The sequence below is a fragment of the Procambarus clarkii genome, chromosome 71 (assembly GCF_040958095.1).
Source record: "Procambarus clarkii isolate CNS0578487 chromosome 71, FALCON_Pclarkii_2.0, whole genome shotgun sequence".
NCBI classification, from domain to species: domain Eukaryota; kingdom Metazoa; phylum Arthropoda; class Malacostraca; order Decapoda; family Cambaridae; genus Procambarus; species Procambarus clarkii.
In genome coordinates this window covers 20,372,234-20,392,373 of record NC_091220.1, presented here as the reverse complement: position 1 = coordinate 20,392,373, position 20,140 = coordinate 20,372,234, and the positions used below count along the sequence as shown (strand labels likewise).

Genomic DNA, 20,140 nt, shown 5'->3' with positions numbered 1-20,140 from the left:
AGTGGGTGTCTGTTGTGGCTGTGCACGAGTGTTCCAGACGTTGGTGTTGGTGTATGTGGTGCTGGTCTGTGTGTTTATCCTGGCCTGAGCTGTCTGCATCTTTTCTTTCCGTGCAGAGCAGGTTGTGCTCCAGGCAGGATGTTTGCCTCCACAATTTGGGCATTTGGCTGTTGTAGCCTGGTTTGCCTTATGCTTGGCTATACAGTCTTTGGTTGGATGTCTCAGGCTGCACACTCCGCATCTCTCCTGTCCTGTGCAGCGTGATTGATGGTGGCCGTATTTCTGACACCTGAAGCAGCGCAGGGGTTCTGGGACGTATGGTCTCTGTCGGTATGTTCCCCAATTTCCAAGACTGAATGTTTCTGGCACATGTCCCATGACGGTGACCAGAACCTGACGTGTCGCTACCTTGTCTACTTTTGTGCGGCATCGTTCCGCATTCAGGATTTGCTTGTGTTCTAGTACTGGATCCAGGGGAAAGTCGATTGGTTATCCCAAAAGCAGGACTCGTGTGCGTCTTTCTGAAGGGTCCAGCTTTTCCAAGCATACAGGTTTCCCTTGCAGGACTCTTACTTTTTCTAAGTAATTTGCAGTCTGTTGGTCTTGTGGTGGTGTTATTATTTATACTTTCAGGTTGACTGTAATGGAAAGTTTGAGCTCTGATTGTTCTTTTTCCATTCCCGTTTCTACTCCATATGCTGTAGGAAAGTGGTCGGTCTGCATTATCTTGAATTTTGGAAGCTGTGCAGTCTGGCGATGTCTGGTGTGAGGCTGATGGTGTCCTCTCCTGTCTCATACTGTTGTCCTGTGGCTGTGTTGTGGACAGAGAAGCATTGTCTGACACTGGCTGGTGAGAGACTGATGCTATCCTCTCTAGGTCCATTACGTCTGCTGTCTTGCTGGTAGAAGCAAGTGGTGAAGCCTCGATAGCAGTTTTCTTCGGTGCCTGCTGCACATCGGTCCACCGTCCCTCCTCGTCTGAAAGCTGCCTCCATTGCCTCTTTCTCTTAGCCTTCCCCATGACTCTCTCCACGTAGTGAGGACCGAATCACTGCCCTACCTAATGCCTGAGACACTCCTAGGCCTGGAGAAATTCATTCCCCTCCAACGGAGGTCGTAGAATGATTCCCCCGGATGGAATCAGGGATACCTAACACCTAAATGAGTTGTTTGGTCTACCTTTCCCTGTCAGGCTCAGGTACACCTTCTAAGGTGCCCCCTTGTGGCGCTGCCCGCAGGGTATCGCCTCGCCCTTCAGGGTAGGACTCTAAGTGACCTGGTCAGTGATACGGTCCGGTACGAGAGTTTGGGTCGCCTGCGTACTGGGTTGCGCAGAATACCAGTCAGCTGGGCAGCAGGTAATCAACAACGATGTTTCTCCGTCTATTGTAGACGAAATCGGAATTGTTTCCTTCAAAACAAGATATTGTCTGGGTCTTGGAGTACTGATGTATTCTTCCCCATAAAACCGCGATGAATGGAGCTGATGGGTGCTCAGAATCGTGAGTTTTTTCCGGGAACAAATCCGTGTGCGGCCAGCTAGCAATGGCGCCGGCAGCGAGTCATTTGCTTACTGTAGGTAATGCATGCACATGACTGTAAAGCTGCCGCCCAGTTGGGTGGGTGTGGAGCACATGACTGTAAAGCTGCCGCCCAGTTGGGTGGGTGTGGAGCACATGACTGTAAAGCTGCCGCCCAGTTGGGTGGGTGTGGAGCACATGACTGTAAAGCTGCCGCCCAGTTGGGTGGGTGTGGAGCACATGACTGTAAAGCTGCCGCCCAGTTGGGTGGGTGTGGAGCACATGACTGTAAAGCTGCCGCCCAGTTGGGTGGGTGTGGAGCACATGACTGTAAAGCTGCCGCCCAGTTGGGTGGGTGTGGAGCACATGACTGTAAAGCTGCCGCCCAGTTGGGTGGGTGTGGAGCACATGACTGTAAAGCTGCCGCCCAGTTGGGTGGGTGTGGAGCACATGACTGTAAAGCTGCCGCCCAGTTGGGTGGGTGTGCAGCAAGACTAGTAACTGTGTGACTCACCATAGATGTAAAGTGCCTTGTATAGTGACTGTTGTGAGCCTCTTGTTGATCACTTGTGACACAAAAGATTATTGATGTGTGTATTTGTGCGGGTGAATAGATATGTATGAGTATGTATATATGTATACGTATATATATATATACATGTACATGTATGTATGAGAATGTGTGCATGTATATATAACATTAATAATTTTGTAACTAGCGTCAAAAATTGTTATTTGCTTAGCTAAACGAACTAGAGGGTTCAGTTCCTCAAATCCTTTACACCACCGCCCACGGGATGGGTATAGGGTGCATAATAAAGAAAGAAATATGTAAGAAAATTTGACACAATACACAAAGATTAGATTAATACTAAATTTGATACAATAAAGATTTGATTAATACTAAAGTATTAAGATTAATACTAGATTTAATACAATATGTTAATCTAGCGGTCGTAAAATGTCACAATTTGGTGTTGGCAACTGAGCGATTACCGCGTGACATTCAAGATAAACAGAAGACATGAGAGGCTCCCCAGCTTCAGTAGCACCAGTGCACCAGCGACGAACCCTCACTTTACATCTATGGTGAGTCATAGTCATGTTACTATATTTACCTCTCAGAATGTTCGGTAATATGTTTATTGTTTGTGATGTGTGTCTATGTATGTATGAACACGATGTACTGAACGGGGTGAGAATAGCTTGAGCTACCTCATCCCTTTGTGTGTATTTGACCTCCATAAACTTATTTCAATTTCAACCGTCATTCTGGTGAGCGTACAGTTTAACCGTCGTTTTTATTAGGCTTTCTTGCATAGACTATAGTTATAGTGTTGTGCAGTAGGTATAGGTCGTCACTGTATATATTCAAATATATGTGGAGAATTAAATGGTTATTCTTGTGTCTGGCCTTTTGGACCCTTTTGGACCCTCATTATGTTCCTGTCAGTCACCATCTTTCTTTGCACAGTCTTGTAAAATCAACACAACATGGGTTTAGTAAAAATAGATCCTGCCTTACAAACTTGCTCACATTTTTGGAAACAGCTACTCAAAGGACTTCAGCAGTATGTAAAAAAAAAAAAAACGTGCATCTACCGGTAGATGTAGTATACATGGATTTTGTTAAAGCATTTCGGTTACAAGTATCTCTGGGAATTTTCATTATCTGCCGATGTAGACCTGACCAAATGTAAACTCAATAAAATTATTCGCACACCCTCCGTCACTATGTGATGGAGTGCGAAAAGATACGTGAATTTAGAGACAATTCTATAACCAATGTTCCAACGATGTGTACATATTTCATTCAAAATGATCTGCTACCAGAAATTTTAGCCAAATATCCCCAGTTTGCTAAATGTAGGTAGCATCTGAGTGATTATAACCTATCCACCGCTGTCCATTGGATGGGGGCGGAGTGTAGGTAAACATATCAATTGTGACACTAGCTCTCCCCATATATCAGTTGCTTAAAATATAAACTGTACTTGTGGTCGGTCTCGAGCCCATTGCTGATGTGACGATGTGCATATAATTTTGTAACTAGATCATCAAGATTGTAACTTGCTTAGCTAAATGAATTGTGGGGTTCAGTCCCTGAGCCCATTGGCAAATGACAAATGAATTTAATAGCTTTTCATCGGTTGGTGCTAACCTTGCCAGTAAAATCCCACAGACTCAGACACATATCAACACATATCTCTCAGGCAACTATCCAAACTCTCTTCTCCTCTCACCAGTCAGCCCGACAGATGTTGTGTCCATCATACACTCACTAAAAACCAAAGCTGGGAACATCAGTGAAATCCCATCCATTGTATACCAAAGCGCCTCCCATGCCCTTGCACCACCTATAGCTCTGCTGTTCAACAAATCCCTAGAGTGTCATACCTTCCCTGATATCCTTAAAAAAGCAAGAGTAACGCCAGTTCATAAAAGAGGTAATCCGTCAGACATAAACAATTATAGACCAATATCAAACCTACCCATACTATCAAAAATATTTGAAAAAATTATCTACAAACAGCTCTACTCCTATCTCGTAAAATTCGACATTCTTAGCCCCTGTCAGTTTGGCTTCTGCTCCCAAAAGAGTACCAACGATGCAATTATTAGTCTCCTTGATATAATTTATTCAGCCCTTGACAAAAATGTGTTTCCGATTGGACTCTTCATTGACCTGAGAAAGGCCTTTTATACTGTTAATCACAACTACCTCTTACGTAAACTCCATCATTATGGAATCCGAGGCCATGCACTGGACTATATCCAATCCTATCTTAGTGATAGACACCAATGTGTAGCCATCAATGATATAACCTCTCCCACTCTACCAATAACCGTTGGAGTGCCACAGGGCAGCATCTTGGGACCTCTCCTATTTCTTATATACATCAATGATCTGCCTAATGTCTCTAACATTCTGAAACCTATATTGTTTGCTGATGATACTACTCTCATCTACTCTAACCCCAACCCACATACACTAAATAATGTTGTTAATAATGAACTAAAAAAAGTCCACTTATGGATGTCAATCAACAAACTAACACTTAACATAGAAAAGACCGACTACATCTTATTTGGAAGCAAATCTACAAAGGCAATTCAGCTTCAGAGACAATGTAAACATTAGTATTAAAATTGATGGTAAGTTTCTTGGCCTATTCCTAGACAAGAGACTCAACTTCAGCACCCACATACAACACATAACTAAGAAAGTCTAAAACAGTTGGTATACTCTCCAAAATCAGATATTATGTTCCAAACTCTGCTCTCATCTGTCTATATTATGCACTAATTTATCCTTATCTTAATTATGGTATCTGTGCATGGGGTTCAACCTCTGCAAACCACCTCAAGTCCATCATCACCCAGCAAAAATCTGCTATCAGACTAATAACAAATTCTGTTTTCAGACAACACTCAGCCCCCTTGTTTAACTCTCTAAACATAATCTCACTCCACAAATTCTCTTGTGTCAACTACATTTACAAAACCCTGTTCTTAAATGCAAATCCTTCTCTGAAACTCTCCCTGGACAGATGTAATAGGACCCATTATCACCACACCAGAAATAAATATATCTTTGATATCCCCAGAGTCAAACTTAATCTGTGTAAACACTATGCAAATAAAGGGACCCAGTCTATGGAACTCACTCCCTATTGAATTGAAAAGCTGTCAAACCTTTGCGTCATTAAAAAAAAACTAAAAAGTACCTAATTTTATCTTCATAGTTTTTTACCTTGTTGCCTTAAAATTGCTCTGTATTAATTGCTACCCAATCTCCCAATCTTTATGTACCCAATCCGAACATCTTTACCATTGTGTTCATTGCTGTCTTATATGTGCTATCAATCTGCTGTCTGGTGTCTATTAATCTTGTTTAAATTACCAATCAAGCTGTCAATATAATCAATCAGAGCTTTCATATACCAATGTGCTTTAATATACTTGCTAATCTCTCTCATTTTTTTTCTTGCAATGTATCTTATCATTTTATTAATTCTGCTAGAATTTACCTACTTAAAATTATCTGTTAGATTAAGGACCTGTCCGAAACGCTGCGCGTACTAGTGGCTTTACAAGATTGTATATACTATGCTATGTATTCTCACAAACCCCAATGTACCTTCCTGTATATAAATAAATTAAATAAGTCAGCCCCCACAAGCAACTCCCCACTTTCCTTGACTGTAAATCATGTTCTCCACCATTACGAACCTTCTTAGTGAGAATATAATACCATGTAAACTGTAATTCAGCCAAGTTGAAAGTTTTAAGTCATCTTCCAAAGTTTAGGGTGCAGGGATAGAACAATTGAGACCTCTGAATGTATTAGTCAAGTTAATGCAAAGTCCTCATGTGTTCTGGGGCAACTGTCGATAATTCATGCCAATTTGAATGCATCAGGCACTGAACCAGATTAATCACTCTTATAAATTGAATACAGATTTCTATATCCTGCTTCTTTGATGACAATATTAACCTCTCTAAATTAATACTCCTTCTTGGGGCATAACACAGCTGCTGGAGCGAGTAGAGATCCCAAATTAAACACTAGTGTAGAGACAGCTTGGCGCCACATCCCGACGTCACGATATGCAGAAGGGCTTTGAAGGCCAGTGGCTCCGGCCGGCGTCCCCTATGGAGAGGAACTGCGAGGTGGGCCACCAGGATGGCAACTTCCTTCTCTGCTACTATATGAGTCTTAGCACTCCGGAGCCTCTCCAGGAGGGACACGTCAGGCTGGCTCTCACACACCTCTACAGGTACATGTGTGGTGTTGTTTATGCAGACAGGTGTTGTGTGTACATATACCGGTATAAATGTCTAGTGCATCGACAGCATGTCGGCCATACGTGTTCCTGAAGGTATATATTGATTGTCTCAGGAAAGTGAGGTGCCTCCAGGTGTGCATTGCAGAACGAGACGGGGTGATGTGGCTGAAAGAGGCGTCCAACCCTGACATAGACTTCCAGGTGAGAACACTGCGTCAACCCATCTTGTTGGACTAGTAGTTTGTCGCTGTCTCTTCTCTCTTGTTGGACTCCTATTCGTTTCCTTTCTTGCTCTCTCTTTCACGTGTGACAATGTTGCATTAAATAAATATAGAGCATCATTATATGGGTTCTATACACTAATGGATGTGTGCGTTGCAGCCCGTTCTCCCTTCAACAGTGTGTTATGATACTAAATTATAATCCAACAGTCCCCGTGGTGTAGTGGTAAGACACTAACCTGGCGTTTCGACACTGGGTTCGTATCCTGGCCGGGGAAGGATTTACAGGGCGTCAATCCTTAACTGTTGCCTCTGTTCACCCAACAGTGAATGGCTACCTGGTTGTTAAACGATTTGGCGGGTCGTATTCCAGGGAACATAGGATTAAGGACCTGCCCGAAACGCGAAACGCTACGCGTGCTAGTGGCTGTTCAAGAATGTAAGATTGACAGATTGATACAGATTAAGCCACCCAAGAGGTGGCACGGGCATGAATAGCCCGTAAGTGGTGGCCCTTTTGAGCCGTGGAGGTGCGACTGCACCCTGCGTGACGGGAGATGTCTCCCACGAAGAACGTAAAAACTCTTGTATATTTAAATACAAATATTTACATACAAATAGACATAGTACATTAATGAACTGAACCGTTAGTATATTAATACACTAGTTACCACCCATACATTTCCATCCCCAAATAACCTCCTGAAACGATGGATTTGTTTTCTTTAATGTAACTGGAAGAGGTAGAACAGCCTGTTGACATAGCTCGGGTGCTATGTCACCCGAGGTAGGGGGGGGAATTGCGTAACCCTGGTTTGTGTCTCGGAGAGGCTGCAGGATCCGTTGGTAAATCAGGAGGATTTCCCGGTTGCAATTCTTTTAACCATGTCGTAGCTCAGTCGATTAAGGCAGCGTCTGGGATGCTCTCGGACGCAGGTTCGAATCCTCGTCACGGCCCTTGAGGATTTGTTCATTTGATGCATCACACTATTGTGATTTCTGTGTAGCTGCTATTTTTTTTTAATTTTGCGTATACTAAAGTCAGGACAGTTTTGAATATTTCAATATACATGTCCTACAGAATTTGGGCCTAGATAATCCATTCTTTCTTGTAAAGCACACACACACTTCAGGAAATTAGGTCCTGCAGAGGAGCAATCACTCAAAAGAAAAAAAAAGCACGAATTAACGATTTATGATGTATGTAAACAAATTAGTACACATTCTCCAATACTATATATATGTGAGTGCTCTGTAAGAAATGGTGTGAGATACTTATAGCTCTCTAACTACCTCAGGCACTCAACAATATTGGAGGAGTGTTGAGGGTGTTTAAGAAACATAAGAACAAAGGTAACTGCAGAAGGCCTATTGGCCCATACGAGGCAGCTCCTATCTATAACCCCCCAAACCCACTTATATACATGTCCAACCCGCGCTTGAAACAATCAAGGGACCCCACCTCCACCACGTTACGCGGTGGAGGTGGGATCATTACATTAAACAACAAGCCCCAACATTCACCACCAAGTACTCACATCAAGTCTATCAATATTAGCACTACCCTCGAAGTCTGGACTTTTGAAATTAAAAAAAAATGGACACTACATGAAAGTGGACTTTGGACCCCCCCAGGACCAATGGAGAGGGGGACCACGGCGCCCCCCCAGGACCAATGGAGAGGCGGACCACGGCGCCCCCCAGGACCAATGGAGAGGGGGACCACGGCGCCCCCCAGGACCAATGGAGAGGGGGACCACGGCGCCCCCCAGGACCAATGGAGAGGGGGACCACGGCGCCCCCCAGGACCAATGGAGAGGGGGACCACGGCGCCCCCCAGGACCAATGGAGAGGGGGACCACGGCGCCCCCCCAGGACCAATGGAGAGGGGGACCACGGCGCCCCCCAGGACCAATGGAGAGGCGGACCACGGCGCCCCCCAGGACCAATGGAGAGGGGGACCACGGCGCCCCCCAGGACCAATGGAGAGGGGGACCACGGCGCCACCCAGGACCAATGGAGAGGCGGACCACGGCGCCCCCCAGGACCAATGGAGAGGCGGACCACGGCGCCCCCCAGGACCAATGGAGAGGGGGACCACGGCGCCCCCCAGGACCAATGGAGAGGGGGACCACGGCGCCCCCCAGGACCAATGGAGAGGCGGACCACGGCGCCCCCCAGGACCAATGGAGAGGGGGACCACGGCGCCCCCCAGGACCAATGGAGAGGGGGACCACGGCGCCCCCCAGGACCAATGGAGAGGGGGACCACGGCGCCCCCCCAGGACCAATGGAGAGGGGGACCACGGCGCCCCCCAGGACCAATGGAGAGGCGGACCACGGCGCCCCCCAGGACCAATGGAGAGGGGGACCACGGCGCCCCCCAGGACCAATGGAGAGGGGGACCACGGCGCCACCCAGGACCAATGGAGAGGCGGACCACGGCGCCCCCCAGGACCAATGGAGAGGCGGACCACGGCGCCCCCCAGGACCAATGGAGAGGGGGACCACGGCGCCCCCCAGGACCAATGGAGAGGGGACCACGGCGCCCCCCAGGACCAATGGAGAGGGGGACCACGGCGCCCCCCAGGACCAATGGAGAGGCGGACCACGGCGCCCCCTAGGACCAATGGAGAGGCGGACCACGGCGCCCCCCAGGACCAATGGAGAGGCGGACCACGGCGCCCCCCAGGACCAATGGAGAGGCGGACCACGGCGCCCCCCAGGACCAATGGAGAGGCGGACCACGGCGCCCCCCCAGGACCAATGGAGAGGCGGACCACGGCGCCCCCCAGGACCAATGGAGAGGGGGACCACGGCGCCCCCCAGGACCAATGGAGAGAGGGACCACGGCGCCCCCCAGGACCAATGGAGAGGGGGACCACGGCGCCCCCCAGGACCAATGGAGAGGCGGACCACGGCGCCCCCCAGGACCAATGGAGAGGCGGACCACGGCGCCCCCCAGGACCAATGGAGAGGGGGACCACGGCGCCCCCAGGACCAATGGAGAGGGGGACCACGGCGCCCCCCCAGGACCAATGGAGAGGGGACCACGGCGCCTCCAGGACCAATGGAGAGGGGACCACGGCGCCCCCCAGGACCAATGGAGAGGGGACCACGGCGCCTCCAGGACCAACGGAGAGGGGACCACGGCGCCCCCAGGACCAACGGAGAGGGGACCACGGCGCCCCCCAGGACCAACGGAGAGGGGACCACGGCGCCCCCAGGACCAACGGAGAGGGGACCACGGCGCCCCCCAGGACCAACGGAGAGGGGACCACGGCGCCCCCCAGGACCAACGGAGAGGGGACCACGGCGCCCCCAGGACCAATAAAGAGGAATTAGGCCTCGGTACCCAAAAGACCAGCAAAAGGGGGTGCTTCGGCGCCTCCAGAACTAGTAAATGGGGGGACATCGGCGGCCCCAGGGCCACCAAAAGTGGGGTGACTTGGTGCCCCCTGAACCAGTTAAATATGGGGGCCTCGGCGTCTCTAGAACCAATAAAACAGGGTTACCTCGGCTTCCCCAGGGTTAATAAAGGACCAGTAAAAGGGGGGAGGACCTGGGCGTTCCCAGGACCAGTAAAAGGGGAGGGGAGCTCGACACCCCCACGATCAATAAAAGAGGGGCCTCGGGTTTCCCACGACAAATGACAAGGATTTGATTATCGACTTGAGAATGGTCCAGGACGGACCGAAACGTCGTCGTCCCTTCACCTTCTAGTGTGTGGTCTGGTCAACATACTTTAGCCACGTTATTGTGACTCATCGCCTGCACGAGGATTTGATATTTACCCATAATTATATTATGGTAACTGCGTGTCCTGTAATATTTTGTTGAACAAAATATCCTTCGGAAACAAAAGGAAACAGGAACGTACCTTAAGCTGGTGGAATTGTGTCCCGCGATGAGCTAAAAAAGCCTTACCTGTAGAGACAGAAAAAGTAATTATTAATCAACATAAGAATAAAAGTAACTGCAGAAGGCCTATTGGCCCATACGATGCAGCTCCTATTTATAACCGCCCAATCCCACTCATATACATGTCCAACCCACGCTTGAAACAATCAAGGGACCCCATCTCCACCACGTTATGCAGTAACTGGTTCCACAAATCAAAAACCCTGTTACCGAACCAATATTTACCCAGATCTTTCCTAAATCTAAACTTATTCAATTTATACTCATTGTTTCGTGTTCTGTCTTTCGTGCTGCGGTCTGAAACAACCACAGACCCAGCAGCATCCGGAACGTTATGCATCATTAAGGAGTCGGAGGTCACTCCCTGCAATATCTCAAATCTTACCTTACTGACAGGCTCCAGTATGTTTCTGTGAATAATTCAATTTCTCCCACCCTATCCATCAACATTGGTGTTCCTCAGGGCAGCATACTTGGCCCTCTACTCTTTCTCATCTACATTAATGACCCTCCAAATGCCTCCCAACACCTCAAACCAATTCTATTTGCTGACGACACAACCTTCATTTACTCCAGTCCTGACCCCCTTGCTCTAAATGCCACAGTAAATACCGAGCTAAATAAAGTCTATCTTTGGCTAACTGCCAACAAACTCACCCTCAACATTGACAAAAATTTCTATATTCTGTTTGGCAATAAATCCTCTAATCAAATAAATCTCAGAATAAACAATACCCAAAATTGTAACAAAATAGATGGCAAATTCCTGGGCGTTCTCATTGACCACAAGCTGAATTTCCAGAGACACATTCTAAATATATCAAAAAAGTTTCAAAAACTGTTGGCATTCTTTCTAAGATCAGATATTATGTACCCCGCCCTGCCCTGGTGACACTATTACTCTCTCATCTATCCTTATCTCAACTATGGTATTTGTGCTTGGGGCTCTACTACCCAAAATCATTTACGTCCTCTAATTACTCAACACAAAGCTGCTATTAGGACAATATCCAACTCTAGCCCCAGACATCACTCGGTACCCCTACTCAAATCTCTGAATATGTTAGATATTAAGTCACTGCACATTCTCTCATGTGTATTATACATATATAAAACGCTGAACTGTAATGCCAATCCTGACCTCAAGAGCTTCATTGAAGGTTGTAACAGAACCCATGAGCACCACACCAGAAATAAATACAGTTTTGATATTCCAAGAGTACGACTTAATCAAACTAGAAATGCTCTACAAATCAAGGGGCCCAGAATGTGGAATGACCTTCCCAACCATGTTAAAGACTGTGCCTCTCTCAACCAGTTTAAGATAAAAACTAAGTACTACCTAATAAATTCCCTGTAACCTACCTTACCCCTATATTGTCAACCCATGTCTGTTTCTTAAACAACGCTGTTTGTCGACCTAATTGTATTTGTGCTGCTTTTCCAGCCATGTTCCCCACTTTTTTATTTTTATTTGTTCTCAACATATTTTATACTTTAAACTCAATTAGTATTAAGTTTTAGTCTTTAATGTTTTTCCTGCCCAAAACGCTTTGCGTGATAGTGGCTTTAGGCATTGTATGTACTAGCTCTATATATAAATATCAAATTTTGTAAAATCTCTTGTATGTATGTACCTTACCTGAATAAACATTTATTTATTTATTATTTATTTATAACGTGCGCTCGTCGGTGAAGAAAGTCTGGAAAAGCCACCGCAGTACCGAACTTAACCACAGCCTGATGACTTGAAATTAAATGGACTCCAGACGTCAGCGACGTCAATTCATAAAACGTTGAACAAGGTCGGATCCACCGCGGGGTAATCCACGATTCCAGAATCGTGGACCCAATTGTCAGGGACCACTGCACAGGGTGCAAGGTCTTCCCCATCACTCAAGTAAACACGGGCCCAGGGGTCCCTGCTAACAACACCTCCCTGAACTGCACTCAAGGCTGGGTCACCAACAACTGGAGAGTGCAACAGGCTCCGAGGTTTGACCGCCAGAGGGGGTGAGATCTGCCCCCTCTGGCGGTCAAACCTCGAATCTCATTTATTTATCTATTTATTTATTTACATACAAGAAGGTACATTGGGATTGCGAGGCTAGATAATATGGTTATTACAATCTTGTAAAGCCACTAGTACGCGCAGCGTTTCGGGCAGGTCCTTAATCTAAGAAAATTTTAAGTAGGTAAATACTTGCAAAATTGATAAAAAATGATAACAGTTACAAGGCAAGTAAAAAAATGAGAGAAAATTGTAGGTATATTAAAGCACATAGGTAGCTCAAACCAATCATATATAACATATGAATGGTCGCATCCATCTCCATGTTGGTATGCAAGAGGCGGAGACGTAGGTGACAAGGATCAAGGTCATACTTACCTTCTCCTGAAGGATGGTTGCGCTGTTCGCAGTGGGATCAGACAAGGGGAATCAGTGATGTCCGTGGTGGGGTCTGACATAAGAGGGTCAGTGATGTCCGTGGTGGGGTCTGACATAGGAGGGTCAGTGATGTCCGTGGTGGGGTCTGACATAGGAGGGTCAGTGATGTCCGTGGTGGGGTCTGACATAGGAGGGTCAGTGATGTCCGTGGTGGGGTCTGACATAGGAGGGTCAGTGATGTCCGTGGTGGGGTCTGACATAGGAGGGTCAGTGATGTCCGTAGTGAGGTCAGCCTCAACATTAGTCACCATGTACTCACTATCACGAACAAAAGCGGTGTTTCCAACATTCACGAGTCACTCACAGTGAATTAAATATCAAGTATGAGACGAGGAACACTGAAAGTACTCAACAAATATACGGAATTTTGCCACAGTAATAAAAGTCAATTTCTACCTTATATTTCCAGTAAACTTTCTAAGAATTACCATTTAGTCACGTTAACATTTACTAGCGGCGGGTCCTGTGTCTTGCGTATTCTTAACAATGCACTTTCAGCATTTTGCTAGACACGAAACTAAGAATCCAAATACTGTAGGGAGCCGAGCGGACAGCATGCTGGACTTGTGATCCTGTGTTCGATCCCGGGCGCCGGCGAGAAACAATGGGCAGAGTTTCTTTCACCCTATGTCCCTGTTACCTAGTAGTAAAATAGGTACCTGGGTGTTAGTCAGCTGTCACGGGCTGCTTCCTGGGGGTGGAGGCCTGGTCGAGGACCGGGCCGCGGGGACACTAAAACCCCGAAATCATCTCAAGATAACCGTAAACCACAGCACTGTAATTTGCTAATCCACACACTAGTGCTGAATCTCTCCTTTTTAAATATAACAACAGCATCCAGTCTTCATAACTCGGTGTGACCGAACACTTGGGAAGATTTTCAGATACATTTCAGAGACGTCTGTCACATCCACCACTCGCACAAGTTCCCGTCATACTGGCATGACCCGCTTGAGGCCTCACTAGAGCATCCAGGCAGTTTGCACTTTCGAATTTTCAATGAATCTGTTAATAAACCCATTTTAAAGCCAGGTGGAGTTTCATCACAGCCCAGCATCAAAACATCGACCAAGTGCTTATCTTCGTGTGTTCGAATCACGTTGTATTTCGCCCTTTTGATTTAAATGCGAATAAATCATGGGGTTGTTGTAAACACTCTCTGGGCTCACGCTGACCCAACAGACGACTCCCAGTTAGTAGCGTACGATAATTTCTTGAGCTGGGTTCTTAGTACTCCATGTACTAAGTGAACTCCCTTCACCCTGTCTCCTGACAGGGTGAAGGGAAGCACTCTGTACTTATGTACTTATTTGTAGCTGCGGTACAAATGTACCAAAACGGTATAATTTGAAGCTACTATTTTATAAAGCACAGTTTAAACACTCCTGGTACTGGGGGGGGGGGGCGCGAGGTTCCCTCTTTATTGGTCCTGGGGGCGCCTCTCCCTTTATTGGTCCTGGGGGCGCCTCTCCCTTTATTGGTCCTGGGGGCGCCTCTCCCTTTATTGGTCCTGGGGGGCGCCTCTCCCTTTATTGGTCCTGGGGGCGGCTCTCCCTTTATTGGTCCTGGGGGCGTCTCTCCCTTTATTGGTCCTGGGGGGCGCCTCTCCCTTTATTGGTCCTGGGGGCGCCTCTCCCTTTATTGGTCCTGGGGGCGCCTCTACCTTTATTGGTCCTGGGGGGCGCCTCTCCCTTTATTGGTCCTGGGGGGCGCCTCTCCCTTTATTGGTCCTGAAGGCACCAAGGTCCCCCCCCCCCACTATAAAGGTCCTAGGGACGTTGAGGACCCCCCGCCCCCCCCCCACTTCAATGGTCCTGGGAACGCCAAGTCTACTTTCATTTTGCCTTGTCGATTCCACCGAGTATTTTTTAAGTTGTGATCATGTACCTTCAGCTGTTGCCCTACTTCAGTGATGTGAACTTCAGTTTCATTATAGTTTTCCCTTGCATGTTACCCCCTTAAACATTGTTTTAAATTTGTGCAAAACATATGTTGAAATAATATAAACTGGCCTGACTTGAATGTAAGCAAAATATACTGAAAATAAAACATCATACCAGTTCTCAGGGAGTTCCCAGACGTCAACTGTACCACCACATGGTTATCTTGAGGTTATCTTGAGATAATTTCGGGGTTTAGTGTCCCCGCGGCCCGGTCCTCGACCAGGCCTCCACCCCCAGGAAGCAGCCCGTGACAGCTGACTAACTCCCAGGTACCTATTTACTGCTAGGTAACAGGGGCATTCAGGGTGAAAGAAACTTTGCCCATTTGTTTCTGCCTCGTGCGGGAATCGAACCCGCGCCACAGAATTACGAGTCCTGCGCGCTATCCACCAGGCTACGAGGCCCCTTCAATGGTCAAAAGAATTGCAACCTGGAGGAGCAACCTGTCCTCTTAAAAAGAACGTCGCTTTTGGCCGTTTGCCCGTATGGCCGAATATGGACGTTATTTGAAAATGAAAAAAAAATGAATATAAATTTGGGATTTTTTTTTGTCAACAACAGTAAGTTAAGGGTCCTCTGATAGGTTAGGTGGGCAGGAAATTCTCATAAAGTTTCAAAACGGTATGAAAAACGTTAATGGAAAGAATCCTTTTCTAAGCTGGCCGAGGATCCCGAAGCTTCTCCGAAGCCTAATCAGGGTTTCACACAATTCCCCCCCCCCATGCACCGGGGCTCTTGTCAACTTGATGTTCTACCTGTACTTCAATATACTTGTTATTGTTCATTTGATATACCACGCTATTGTCATCTGTGTGTGTTTTGCCCATTTGTTTCTGCTTCGGAAGGGAATTGAACCCGAGCCCGTAGGACTACGATCCCAGAGCGCTGTCCACTCGGCTGTGTGTACTTACCTAGTTGTACTTACCTAGGGAGCCGGTCGGCCGAGCGGACAGCACGCTGGACTTGTGATCCTGTGGTCCTGGGTTCGATCCCAGGCGCCGGCGAGAAACAATGGGCAGAGTTTCTTTCACCCTAAGTCCCTGTTACCTAGCAGTAAAATAGGTACCTGGGTGTTAGTCAGCTGTCACGGGCTGCTTCCTGGGGGTGGAGGCCTGGTCGAGGACCGGGCCGCGGGGACACTAAAAAAAAAAACGAAATCATCTCAAGATAACCTAGTTGTGCTTGCGGGGGTTGAGCTCTGGCTCTTTGGTTCCGCCTCTCAACCGTCAATCAACTAATGTACAGGTTTCTGAGCCTATTGGACTCCATCATATCTACACTTGATACTGTGTATGGAGTCAGCCTCCACCACATCACTTCCTAATGCATTCCAATTGTCATCTACTCCGACACAAAAAAAATATAATGTCTCTATGGCTCATTTGGGCACTCAATTTCCACCTGTGTCCCCTAGTGCGTGTGCCCCTTGTGTTAAATAGTCTGTCTTTATCTACCCTATCAATTCCATTGAGAATCTTGAATGTGGTGATCATGTCCTCCCTAACTCTTCGGTCTCCCAGCGATGTGAGGTCTAATTCCCGTAGTCTCTCCTCGTAGCTCACACCCCTCAGTTCGGGTACTAGTCTGGTGGCAAACCTTTGAACCTTTTCCAGTTTAGTCTTATGCTTGACTAGATATGGACTCCATGCTGGAGCCGCATACTCCAGGATTGGTCAGACATTGTCAATTTTACTGTAATTATTCTATTTAAAATTATCTGTACCTGTAAAGTAAATTGCCGTAAAGTACCTGTAAATATTTTTTATCAATTTTACTGTTAAATTATCTAAAAATTATCTGTTATTTTAAGAACTTGCCCGAAACGCTATGCATGCTAGTGGCTTTACAAGAATGTAAATTCAACTTAATTTCTATATTCTCTGTTAAACCCCCAATGTACCTTCTTGTATATAAATAAATAAATAAATAAATAAATAAATAAATAAATAAATAAATAAATAAATAAATAAATAAATAAATAAATAAATAAATAAATAAACATATGTGGTATACAAAGCTCTGAATGATTCCTTACACAAGTTTCTAAAGGCCGTTCTTATGTTGGCCAACCTGGCATATGCCGCTGATGTTATCCTCTTGATATGGGCTTCATATCATATCAACTTTCAATCAACTGATGTACAGATTCCTGAGCCTGCTGGGCTCTATCATATCTACATTTGAGACTATGTATGGAGTCAGCCTCCACCACAACACTTCCTTCCATCTGTTAACTACTCTGACACTGAAAAAGTTCTTTCTAACGTCTCTGTGGCTCATTTGGGTACTCAGTTTCCACCTGTGTCCCCTTGTCCGCGTATTCCCCGTATTAAACAGTTTATCCTTTTCAACCCTGTCAATTCCTCTGAGAATTTTGTAGGTCGTGATCATGTCTCCCTTTACTCTTCTGTCTTCAAGTGTCGTGAGGTACATTTTACGCAGCTTTTCCTCGTAATTCATGCCTCTTAGTTCTGGGACTAACCTAGTGGTATACCTCTGAACCTCTCCAGCGTCTGCACTAGTCTCTGGTGTGGTACTATGCCAAAGACTTTCTGGCAATCCAAAAATATGCAGTCTGCCCACCCCTCTCTTTCTTGCCTGATTTTTGTTGCCTGGTCGTAGAATTCAATTGTGTGTATGTGTGTGTGTAATATGGTAACGATGTTGCAACCTGTGTAATCTTATTATATTTGGTAATGCATTATTATGTGAATATCTTAGTGCTTCAGTAAAAAAAAGTTCCAACAAGATGATTCAGTTAAAGACAAGATTAAAGTGTGTGTTATAAATAATTGTGTGGTGGGCTTGCTATGGGAGACTGGTACTATTAAGGGGTAAGGGTAGTTAGAAGACAGAGTATCAAATATGGGAGAGCTAAAAGGCCCGGCCCCCAAAATAAACTATCCACAGTAATAATACCTTGCTACTAGACCATATATGTCAGTCTAAGGGTTGATCAATGCACTCCCACACAGGAAGAAGGGATACTCCTATAATTCATGTACTTATTTATTAACCCCTTAACAACCCCCCATGTACACTCACACCAATAACAATAATAATAATAACTTTACCACACTATCTTACGTTAAAAGCCTTGGTCCACATAGACAGGATACAAGGTTTACACTAAGAACAAGCTAGGGTAAAGTACTACTGGATAAGCACTGAAGCTGGATGCAGCTTAGGGTAGTGAGACTATGTGGTACCCTAATACAAAACACAACACTTAGGGGTACCCAAAACACTGGCCAATACTACCCCCAGGTCTCACCAATCGTTACTACCAGAGTAGGCACACTTAAAACACCATACAGTACTTAACTTAATGGTACAGGAACTTAAGGTAAGGGAAATAAGTAAGAGAAGGGAGGAGAGTAGGGGTGCAGCCACAGAGTAGGTCTCGTCCCCACGAACGCCAGCCAAAGAACGCTCCTAGCGACCAGCTAGGCCTCCCGCATGTCGTGGTGCCGGAAGGAGCCTAATTGATCATGCAGCTAAGCACATTAAAGATCTTCCCCTATGCAACGTATTGTTACTTTACAAATGATTAGAAAGTATTAGTAAGCGAAGTTGGTGCCTATGTTATTATTTAATAATCAACCCCCAGCTCAGTCTTTAAATGCTCTTTGAGAAACAATAATAGTCTTACGTCTGGCAGGGAAGATACAGACAATGACGCATAGGGTTGCGTTCAGCTATACTATAGTTAAGTTTAATAACTCAATTTTGACCTCTGGTTTCCACTAAAGAACCCAGGGTCGTAACAGTGTGCAAACCCATGTTGCTTATTCTAAGAAGAATGCGGAGAACGCACTAAGGCACTTCCTTATTCTAAACCATTATAGATTTAGTTATATTTTCTTACTCTGTATGCAACATATTTTTCTAAATCTCGAAATCTGTGCAGGTGATTCCCGATGGTGATTTCCACGAGGTGATGAGAGAGCTGCGGGCGTACCGGTACTGCTCGGCCACTGGGCCCCTGTGGTGCGCTAGACTCGTGCCTGACACCACCTCACACCTCACACAGCCTCATCCTAGCCACCTCCAGCCCGCCTACCCTCATAATCACCACCTGTTTCTCGGTCTGCACCACGGCATTGTTGACGGCATGACGGCCATGGCTGTGTGCGGGTTCATCGTTACACTACTCAACGATGTCATCGCCGGGAAAGCCATCAATGATGAGCAGCTTGGGGAATATGTCATACACGGAGAGACGATACAATTAATTGAGGCTAAGAAAGTAGCGATTGAGACTGATCCTAAACTTCAGCAAGAATTTGTCGACAAAGCCAGACTTCGGAATGATAAGCCGGCCTTGCTTAAAAGTGCAATAAAAGTTCCTAAGCAGATCAAAGAGGAAAGTCTGTTTCTCATACGTGACTTGGATTCGTCGACCACTAACAAGTTCCTCAACAAGTGCCGGGCTGAAGGCGTATCTCTCAACTCAGGTTTCATGGCTCTCGCTCACGTGGCGCTGGTCGACCTCCTGGTTGACAACGGTATTGTACAAGACACTTATGATCTCCTTACTTCCCACGCCATAAACGCAAGACGGTATTGGAAAAACACCACCTCAATGGTCCTTGGCTGTCACGTCCTGGATAACATCGAGTTTTACACAGATACTCCCATAAACATCTCAGAGAATTTCTGGAACTTTGCCCGGAAGATCCACGCAGAAATGCAGCATCACTTGAAGACTGGTACGGTTCTCTGGGAGGAAGCCTTCAGGAAGCTGGAAAACAAAAGCAATCACGACCCAAGGGAGTTTCTGGACGCGCCTTTACCAGCAGACTTCTACACCTCCAATCTGGGCGACGTGACTTCGCTGGTGACGGAGGGGCGAGAGCATGTAAGGGTGACCCGGGTCTTCAGGTCCATCTCTATCAACAAAAGGAATGGAACCTGGAGCCACATGTTCCACTCCTTCAGGGGCCATCTTATCCACGTCCTCGACTACAACACAAGGACAGTCACCACTCAAATGGCTGAATATTACTGCAAACAGCTGTTCCAGCACCTGTTAGAAGTGCTTTAGCTGGTGTGAGAATGTTTAACACTAGTCCGGTTACCACTGAAAAGTCTAAATATTACTGTAAACAACTGTACCAGTGTTATTTAGATGTTTAACGTGCTATTGTTTAAGCATTATTTACATTTCCAGTACATATGATCAGTCATACAATAATCTAAAAAGTTAAATCATTATTTTGTATAGTTATTAAAAACGTATACATAAATATAAAAATTGTTTTAGTTCCCACATTATCGTTCATTATCATTAATAA

General features: G+C 46.1%; 1 protein-coding gene across 3 annotated transcripts; it reads left to right on the top strand.

Moving 5' to 3' along the window:
* The first annotated feature begins 206 nt into the window (after window positions 1-206).
* LOC123745673 (uncharacterized) lies at window positions 207-20,100 on the top strand. Of its 3 annotated transcripts, none has more exons than XM_069312222.1 (4): window positions 207-330; window positions 6,057-6,301; window positions 6,424-6,511; window positions 18,754-20,100. In XM_069312222.1, exons 2-4 carry the CDS (start codon window positions 6,132-6,134, stop codon window positions 19,888-19,890), a joined length of 1,395 nt encoding a protein of 464 aa, XP_069168323.1. In that variant the 5' UTR covers window positions 207-330; window positions 6,057-6,131; the 3' UTR covers window positions 19,891-20,100. The 3 variants fall into 3 exon arrangements, with proteins under 3 accessions (XP_069168323.1, XP_069168325.1, XP_045582437.1); XM_045726481.2 differs by lacking the exon at window positions 207-330 and adding an exon at window positions 2,342-2,609; XM_069312224.1 differs by lacking the exons at window positions 207-330; window positions 6,057-6,301; window positions 6,424-6,511 and adding an exon at window positions 2,338-2,609.
* The last annotated feature ends 40 nt before the right edge of the window (window positions 20,101-20,140 follow it).